We start from the raw sequence: 10323 nt of genomic DNA on the forward strand, positions 1-10323 counted from the left end.
TTTCAATCTGTTCTGCGAATTACCGATAACGAGCCAATTGCGTTCACGTATATGTTTTTTTTGTTTTTGAATTAACCGCTGCCCCGTGACATCGAGACAATTACAAAATGACAACAAATATGACATGTTGCCGTGAATGTTTACGTTTTTGGATTTATTTTACTTTTGTCTTTTTTTAGGCTATATTTTTACGATTTATTATCAGAGAATTTATCCCAACAAATACAATATAAATTAGAAATGGATTACGATAAAGAAGTCGAACGATATGTTGGATTTCAGGGTACTCGAGATTGTTCAAATATGAGGTTGTTTTCTTCAGTAACACCTGGTAGATTAAAAGCAAGTCAGAAATGTGCTTTAAAGCGACCATCCTCAGCATGTGCTGTCAGTAGTCCTGAAAGAAATTACCGGTTAAAGTCAGATAAACTTGAGTGTCATACTCCTTGTTTAAAATCAAAGAGAAGAACTCCTATATCATCAAGAAAAAATAAAAGAACACCTATATCGAAAATACAGACTCCTAAAACACCAAAAACAAGTGATAGGTTTATTCCTCCTAGGGAATCAATGAACTTTGCAGCCAGTCATTACAAAATTTTACATGGCCTTTTTAACAACGAGAATGATGCAAGTCATGATGTATCCAAACAAAAATTTGAGAAGGGTATGCAGGAAAATTTGACAAAAATATTGGGAGACTCAAATACTCGTATATTGACATATCAATCAAGACTTGGAACACCTTTAAAAGGTAATTTTTTTGCAGGGAAAAACTTGTGCGTTTCTACAAAAATTTTTATCTATTTTTGATTAGTTTTTTCGTCTTTTCGGGATTGACCTTACCTTTCTCTAGAATAAACTTTCGTGAATTTCCCAAAAAAGCACAAAATTTTCTTTTGCAAACACTTTTTTCCCTTAATAAAGTAGCAAAGTGTAAACACTTTGCTTAAACTACAATAACTTTGCAAGCAACTAAATTTAAAAAGTAGGCATGATTGTCAAGGTAATCCTGAAAATAAATAGGAGATGCTCTTAGTTAGCAAATTTTCATAGATAAGTTTAAGCTCAAGAGAGAAAAACTTATACAATAAATAAAAATCAACCAGTCAGATCACAGTAATTAAATAAATTAACTTTTTAGGGACCTTAAAAAGATAAAAAAATTGATTAATTTAATTACTGGGTTGATTTTGATTCTCTCTTTATCTCCTCAACTAAAAGTAGCCTAAGATGATTACGATCATTGTCGTCAATGAAAGCTGTAGCTGTTAAAACGTAGCCTAGAAGAAACTGGCTTGTTAATGACACGATAATATCTATATTATTCATTAACAATGACTGAACAGATAAGTGGCAATATTTAAAAGAAATAAAAATCTAAGTTAATTCATTTTTACCAGTCTCAGCCCCAGGGCTTGTTACATTTAATATTGATGCAGTTAAAGCTAAACCAATTTAACAATTAGTTTTTCGCTAAGAATTTTTAATATATAGTTATGTTTTGTTTGCTGATATAGGAGGCATTTTAACTATGCGCTAGAAAAGCACGTTTTCACATTATGTTCGCATCTGTTTTTCTATATAAAAAAGCCCTTTAGCATTGTGCTGCTTTCACACATGTTACAAAATTCCTGTAAAACTGCAGAAACTCTTTTCCCCAAATTGTTGCCAACAGATTGCTGTTACAGTTGATTATTACCCTTACTAATAAAATGGTAGTTATGTTAATAAAACCAGCATAAAGTTTGATGATAGATCAAAATGTTTTCAACATTAATTTATCTTTTAGGTAATTGTTCTCCAGTTAAAGGTGTTTCAGATATATCATCCTGTAAAAAATTAACCCGTAAAATCCCAGTTGTTCCAGAAAGAGTTTTAGATGCACCAAATTATGTAGATGATTATTGTAAGTTTTTTGCTTGTCCGTTTATTTATTTTTTTACCAAAAGTTACTTTTTTACTGTGATATGCAGTGACTCCAACGGAAGATGAGTTTATGAAAAGATATTTCCAGAAACATTTTTTTGCCACTTAGGCGACTCCAACTTCGTTAGTTGTTCTGTGGGCAAAGTGGACGGTAGCTTTTGGTTGGTCAGCGTAATAAAAATAATTTTATTGATAATGTATGGTCAAAACAAAAAAAATAGTAATAAAAAATAACAACGGATGAGGGTGTTATGACAAGCATATTTTTCTATTTATTTTCGCATCACGCACGCAGTTATGCAGCAAGAATATTTCTTGTGCTGTTTTGAAAGTTATACAGAATATACTTGTGATGTTTTGAAAGTTATACAGCAAGTTATATTTGCGTTGTTTCGAAATTTACACATAAAGTTATTCTTCTCCTACTTAAAATAATAGAAAACCCAGAAAAAAATGTCAAAAAATGTCAGTGTTCTTTAAATGGTTTTTTGTGCAGTCTTTAACGAAATCTAAATTTAAGTGCAGAATCTTTTTATGGACTATAGTTTAGTTGACAATATTTAAAGTCTTACGCAGCATTACAATTTTTTTATTAAAATTTATAACAGAGGAGGGTGTTAAGGGGTCGAATTAATGTAAAATAAAAGGTCCGTAACTTTTCCAAGCGGAAATTTTTTTTTGATATTGCGAACCGTTTTGGCATCTTTGTGACCCAATTTTCATTAATTTGCAAATCAATTTTGTTATAAATTGGAGCAAACAGCGAATCAAAATATCCTTTCCTTGAAACAGCGTTCGTGTGATTATGACTTCAATCTACCATATTTGAAAGTAAAATTTTTATGTGCTGAAAACTTTGCAGAACGACTGAACAAAGATTTGCATTTACTTATTTGCTTGAATTTACGTTGCAGGTGTATTTTGGAGAAAAGGATAAACTTCATTTCCAATGCGTTAAGTAATTATTTTAGGACCGTGTCAATGCTACGTTTATTTCTCAAAAGAAAAAAATGGGCTGTCTGAATAATATGCAAAAACAAACATGGTGCATTGAAGTTGGGGCATGCACATGATGTCTTGACTGCTCACTAGTTGTTGCTGTTGTTGTTGTTTTTATTCTTTTGACAATGTATTGCAATTTCGATTTGCATTTTTGATGATAATTTGTGTAAATTGGGTCGCAGTATTTAAAAAACGATTTGTATATTTAGCGAACTGCAAACCCTTATTTCGATCGGTGTGTGTTACAACAAGCGTATTCTACCTTGTTTTTATTATTTCTCCTGAATGGTATCGTCTGAATGTTTTGCAGTATTACATTTTAAATAGCGTAATTTCAAACGTATATAATAAGCATAACGAGCGAGGGTGTTACGACAATAATAATCTGTTAGCGAAAGTAGCTAATTTTTGTTGTAAATCACATAAAAATTTAAACTTTTGTTTAACCACATAACTATTTTGTGATTACAAAATTAGGGCATCGAGCATTTTAGTTTTAACTGAACAACCATGAATAAAAAATCAACTACAAGCCTTAACAATGGTGGTCCTAAAGTCACGTTATTGATTCACTTTGTTTAATATAATTGTAGATTGACATTCAACCAACAAAATATAACATCATGCTTATCTTCTGAGCTCATTATACTTTCACAAGATGGGATGAAAAAATGTGTTTTTTTTTCAAAAACTTTTCTTTAAACATATTGCTTGATATTATTATTTTTTCTGTTTTCGTGAAAATTAGGGTTGGTCGGGCCCGTAGAACCACTAATTAAATTGGAGTCGCCTTAGTTAAGTTCAGAAAATCACTTATTGCAATTTTAGGTTTTTGGGTTTCAAGAATGTATTTTATTAGTTACGCCTTTATTTAAAGGAATATGTATATTTTGCAAATTATTCTTCCCTTAAGAATTTGGTCACCCCTTTAATCCATATTTCCTTCAAAGAGGTTTTCATTAAAAAATGTTTATGTAAAATATTTCTTAAAGATGTTTTAAAAGCAAAAATTACAATATTAAATCAAACAAGGAAAACATTAATTCTTCACACATTTGTTTACACAACATTTTAAATTTTTGCTCACACATTTCTTATTCCGACTTTAAAAAAAAGCTTTAACTTTCGAAACAAATTATACACAATTAGTTAATTATTTAAAACTTTTTTACCAGCAGCTAGATTTAACTTTAAAAAGTTTGCACACACATAAAAAATAACCTGGTATACTTTTTGTTAAAAGGTCAGGTGAAAAATATCTTGTCCTCAAATTCTAAATTTTTCCAATCCATAATATTTAGGGTTGGCAATATTTTGTTAGGGTCAGTCTGTCTACTGCATGTTCTTACACAAATTGAAATTCCTGGACGTATTCAATATTGGATATTGCATGTATTTTCTTCATGCTAAAACAGCGTCGTCGTTTGAATGAGGCGTGTAGATTAAGTTTTGTCACTGCACATCTATGTGTTTACTCTCTATTTAGTTTGTTGCACCCATTATACTTGACCATGAGAAATTTTTACCTAAAGAAAGAACTGTTTTTGCACATTTTTTATAGATTTGAACCTCTTACATTGGAGTTCCAGCGTTGATCTATTAGCTGTAGCATTAGACAATTCTGTGTATGTTTGGACTCCCAGTACAGGAGATATCAACCATTTGTGTGAGCTTCCTGAACCAGAGAGTTATGTTACATCAGTACAATGGGCAGAGGAAGGTTGTCACTTAGCCATAGGCACAGTCAATGGTACAGTACAGGTAAAAATATAAATAAGCTTTGCAAATATTATTTTTTAATAGTGATAACATTGTATACTAAAACTCAGAGAATACAAACAAGATTCTTGGGAGGAAGTTTTTTTTCCAGAAATCTAAAGTATTTAATTTTGGACAAATAACTTGGACTGAACATTAAAACACAGTAAATAAAGTCTAAATAAACCAAGTTGTTTATTCAAATTATTGAAGAGGAGTCATTTGTTTAGTTTGTGAGTCTTAATGCTAAATATGCTGAATTATATGCCTTGTAAGGTTTCTCATTACCATCATGTTTTAATTCTACAGCTCTGGGATGTTGAACACAAAAAGAGATTACGTCAGATGTCAGGTCATGCTGCAAGAGTGTCTTGTTTGTCATGGAATGCTCATCTTCTAAGCAGGTGTGTGTTGCAGTGTTATTGTGTTTTCATTGGATGTGGTATAATCTTAAGTTTTTAATTTACTTTGGTGTATATATATAGTGGAAGCAGAAGTGGTGAGATTCATAATCATGATGTGCGCATCGCTGAACACCATATTGGCTCATATTTGTCTCACTCTCAGGAAGTTTGTGGTTTGTTGTGGTCACCCAGTGGGCGGTATCTGGCAAGTGGTTCAAACAACAACAAACTTATGATTTGGGATCACAATGATATAAGTCAATCTTTGCAATCTCCCTTTGCTCCAGTCCATTGTTTCACTAAGCACAAAGCTGCTGTGAAGGTTAGTGCTATTTAAAATTTTACCAATGTTTCTAAAATATAGACATGGTAGGTAACCATAATCTCAGATGTATTTCTACAGCCTTCCAAAGTCAATTTATTTCACGTGAAATGCCATGCGCCTGTTTCACGTTAGCATATTTGTGTTTGATGTTGGCTTTTGTAAGTTCGAGTTACATCTGGTGTAAATAAAACCATGTCGGCAAAGACTTACCAACGTGATTTAAGAATTTTTAGTGTCACGTTGGCATTCACCTTCACAATTGCCCAGTTCCGTCGTGAATTCTATAACATTAAAATGATTATCAGTCAAGCAAGCAAAAGCTGACAAAAAATGGTAATATAATTTTTATAAATGACATCTTATTTTTTTTCATACTGCTTTCATTTCCTAGTGGGTCAATTCATATTTTAAATGGCACAATTTTATTTTAAGCATTTATATTTTTAAGTTGAAAAAGTAAAGGTGATCTATGCTTCTCTTAGTTAAAGGTTTGTCTGAAAGGGCAGCAAACAAACCAGCATAACACAAAGCATACTTTGAAGACCAGAAATTCAGCTCATCAGAGTTGGATACTGAATACCAACATTTTTGAGATGAAATCTATCAATACCGGAGGCAGAGGAAAAAGCACAATAAGTTGTAAATGTCAGTAATGTTAAATATATATTTAGATAAAACATGTTTAAGAACATTATGCAGCTTGGAACAAAAAATAAACATTGAAAACAAATCTGAACAAGAAAGTCTGTTAAAAGCAAATGTTCCAAATAATTTTAGAGAGAAGGCTGTTAATGATATCAAAAATATTACCTCTGTCATCACCTTCCAATTTGTCATTACCATAATGCTCAGATTCATCTGTAATTACTTCGAAACTGTCACTGGAATCTTGGACTTAAGCTGGAGTGTTATTACTTGCTGGAGACTCTTCTGCAGGTTCAAATAAAATGGAACTGGTACTGAGTAGCCAGGAATTCCTTCTAGTTTCATGAAGTTGTCGCTTGTGCCATCAGCTGTCATTAAAAAAACGATCTTCTGCCAATAACTCTTTGTTAAAGAAACATTCGAATTCTCTGCATTCAATTTGATTGGAACCACTACAGTGCCGAATGCATACCATAAAATCAAATTAATCAAAGCTGACACTCCTTAAAACATAACCTATGCATTGGAATAAGCATAATTTCATGCTCAAAACTGAAATATTTTGAAGCATACTGGGGCTTAAGTGAAAATTTAACGTATGCTTATAAACAAATGAGTCTATACTGGTGACAAGTGGTGCACTTTTCTAAAGGGATAATACCGTAAATTTAATGATTCGAGTATAAAAACAAAGTAATCTCAAATTGATGTTGACTGAAGGCAGGGTTTAGTCGACACCTGGAAATAAGTTTTTTCTAAAAAGTGCAGGACAATTTTATCAGAACGTTCTGAAGTATGAGACTATAATATCCTGACTTTCATCTCTATGTCTCTAGCGTCATTTCATAGCATATAGTACTTAATTTTTTAGGCAATTTTTTTGGTTATTTTTTCATTTCACTTTAGGCACTTGCTTGGTGTCCATGGCAAAATCACGTTCTTGCCAGTGGAGGAGGCTCCGCAGATAAAACTATCTGTTTTTGGAATATCAATTCGGGGCATTGTTTGAATACTATAGATACAGGATCACAGGTGTGTAAAACAGAATTTTCTAGACTGTTGCTGTTCTATTGATTTCGCTTTTTCTCTTGCTTTTCCAAAAAACTTAATTGTTATAGTCCTGAACAGGTCCTATTTTGTGCATGTGTTTTTAGATGTTTTTAAAGTATTCAATGTTTTGTCATGTCTTATCACTGGCATGTAGAAAACCTTGTTATGTCCTTTGCAAGTCCTTTCCTCATTCCCGTTTGTTTACCTTGCTTCTGTTTTCTATATTATAATACCCGTATACGTCTGTCTGTCTTTCTGTGTCTGTCTGTCTGTCTGCCACGCAAAATGGTAGCTTAGCTGCGCAATAGCGAGAAGCACGCAATGCGGTATAAAAAGGACGGGCGAACCGGTGGATTCTCCACGGGCTAACGACTAGTGTCTCTATATTATTAATACTTATTTGTCGCACGAACCGATTTCGTGTTAAGAATGCACGAAATATTTTTGGCTGAAATAGAAAATGCGATATATTCTAGTAACATAATTCAATATGGTTTAGGTGTCGTCGTTGCTATGGAGTGATGCGCACAAAGAACTTATTAGCGGTCACGGTTACCCTGACAACCAGTTGTCGATATGGCAGTACCCGTCGATGACGAAAAAAGCTGATTTACTTGGACACACGAGTCGCGTGCTACAAATGACAATGTCACCGGACAAAAGTCGCGTCATGTCGTCGGCGGGTGACGAAACTCTCAGGCTGTGGCATTGTTTTGAGTTAACAAAAGAGAAAAAAATAAGGAAGAAGAGAAACGATGTCGGAGGTCTGTTATCGTTGACGAGTATCAGGTGATAACAGAACACAAAATAGTTTAGTTTTTTAAAAAAGTGAGTCTATTTTTTGCTATACAACTCAGAAAGAGTACATTTCTTGATGGGATTTTGAAAAATTTTCGCTGCGCTATTGCAAGAATTTATCTTATTAATAGGGAAAAATAGTCTTGATTTAGTTTCCACAAAAATAAACAACATGGGGTTGCAATGTTTAATATACAGGAGTTCTTATTCTTTTTCAGTCCTCCCCTCCCCCTTGGTGCGGGGTAAATAACTTTTCAAAATATTCGTTATTTAAATTTAACTCTGCTATAAATGGCAAAATCTGATTTAATGTGCTGTTCTAATGGCAAAATTCGAAGCATCAGTTAATCCTCCTTTACGCTTTCTTTAAAAAATAGAGGTTTTATTTTCCATGTGAAAATACATATATTTATACAAACACATTCTTACAGGTACAGAAAGGCAGTTTTATGATAAATCTTTTAATTTTTTTAAACCATTTTCTTATCTTTTGTGTATTGTGATGTCATATCTTGCAAATATTTTACATACTAGGAATCTATATTTTTTACATTTATCGCTTCAGTAAATTTTAAGTTGGGCGTCTACAATTCCGGACATATTTTTTGCAAAATGCCATTTTTTGGCTATTTTTGAAATTGCCAAACGGCCACACTTGGCCAGAAGCTCCAAATCTTTGCTTTGGCTGGTACGTAGGCCCAGTAACCAACATCGAAAATATGTACTATCTGCGATGTCCATAGTATGGGGTAATCCGCCTCACGACCCGAAAAGGTCCGGAAAATTGTGGAACACAAGCGTGCTGACGTTAGCAAACATTTGTACCCTTAATGTCACATAGTACCAAAGATCCGAAGTCAAGTCCGCTGTGAACATCGACAAGTAAACTTTTGACGGGGTTCAGGGTGCGTGTTACTTACATAGAAACAGCTCTCTCAATTGCTTGTGGTTACAAGTTTTGAAACCTCGCCCACCTTTGCAGTAAATTATATCCGGAATTGTAGGCCACGGTTTTTATTAATAGTCGTGGTTGCACGTGCAATGTCATAGCTTCGTAAAAAATCGTTTCAAACATTTGCTGATTTTCTAAACAAGTTTTTCTTGTTTAATGAGATTTTCCAAAAACAGTTTTCACATGCTGTGACCATGACATTTTTAAAAGTATCTGGTGTAAACATACCTTTATCAGGTACAAAGCGTGCGATAATTTATGCAACGACAATTGGGCAAACCTTTTCTGCAGGCATGAATTTAGGGAATTAAAATTATTTTAGTTTTTTTTTTTTTTTACTTTCCACTTTTTCAACATTTTCAATCTGCCAATGTGTTTTCTACCATTTTTCTTCTCAGTCTCGGCAAGTAATCAACCTTGTTCTCAGACCTTTTTGTAGAAGAATATAAGGAGATTGGAACTAGGTTGCTTTTATAAGGTTTTACGGACTGTATTTGCGATTTTGTTGTTATTTAAATTTGTTTATATCTCACCTTGTGTATAACTGTATATTTTGATTCTCTCAAATAGAGAACATCAAAAAAGCATTTTTTTTCTTGTTAACAATCCCAACCTTGGAAATTGTCCGGTACCGTGTGTAAAAATTCAGTTTATTTGTTTTTTTGTTTTTTTTGTCTGGTGCACCAACATAATTTGCTATGTCAGCGGATTTTAAAACTCGTCACGAAGTTCCATAAAAGGTTAATCTGGCAAGAGCAAGGCAAGTTATATTGGCTTGTTCAAAACACAAGTTTGCAATTTCTAACTAATAAACGTTAAAGTCCAGGGAGCCCACTTTGTCAGGAATATCATCAAGAATTTTGAAAATATATGTCAAGAAAATTTGATCTTCTTATAAAATGTCACGATTTTAAATCCTTCACAAGTCCCTGTAATGCATATGCTTTTCAATGTCATTTTTTTATTTTTAACTTGTATTTGATTCATCATTTGTTTCATGTACATTGTATATTTTCTTCCGTACATTGCATATTTCCTTCTCGTACATTGCATATTTTCTTCTCCCCTTTTATCTAGACTGCATATTTTCTTCTCCCTTTAACAGTTCTTTAGAGAGATTCCATTGTAATGAAAGGACAGGTCACTTCCGGCGTGAAATTTTTATAGCCTAATTGAACTCACTTCGATCTCTTGTGAAACGTTCACAAGTGGATACACGTTTAGACCGAAGTGAAACCCACGCCAGCGTGAAATTTTTTTATAACTGAATTTAACTCAGTTCGGTCTTTTGTCAAACCGGTATAGGATACACGTTGAAGGCCAAGTGAAGCTTAAGGTGGTGTGAGTGCACTTCAGTTAAACAGACCAAAGTAAAACTTCACGCCGACAATAAAATAGCAGAGTATGTGCAACTGCTATTTTTTTAACTTCTGGTATTATATATAGTAGAAAACATACAC

The 10323-nt window shown here is 33.2% G+C and overlaps 1 protein-coding gene across 1 annotated transcript; it reads left to right on the top strand.

Annotated features, from left to right (window-relative positions):
* The first annotated feature begins 100 nt into the window (after window positions 1-100).
* On the top strand, window positions 101-9939 carry LOC130630548 (cell division cycle protein 20 homolog). Its single transcript, XM_057444078.1, has 7 exons — window positions 101-754; window positions 1793-1909; window positions 4493-4692; window positions 4999-5093; window positions 5175-5415; window positions 6970-7095; window positions 7613-9939. Exons 1-7 carry the CDS (start codon window positions 241-243, stop codon window positions 7904-7906), a joined length of 1587 nt encoding a protein of 528 aa, XP_057300061.1. The 5' UTR covers window positions 101-240; the 3' UTR covers window positions 7907-9939.
* The last annotated feature ends 384 nt before the right edge of the window (window positions 9940-10323 follow it).

The sequence above is a fragment of the Hydractinia symbiolongicarpus genome, chromosome 2 (assembly GCF_029227915.1).
Source record: "Hydractinia symbiolongicarpus strain clone_291-10 chromosome 2, HSymV2.1, whole genome shotgun sequence".
In the NCBI taxonomy this organism is placed as follows: domain Eukaryota; kingdom Metazoa; phylum Cnidaria; class Hydrozoa; order Anthoathecata; family Hydractiniidae; genus Hydractinia; species Hydractinia symbiolongicarpus.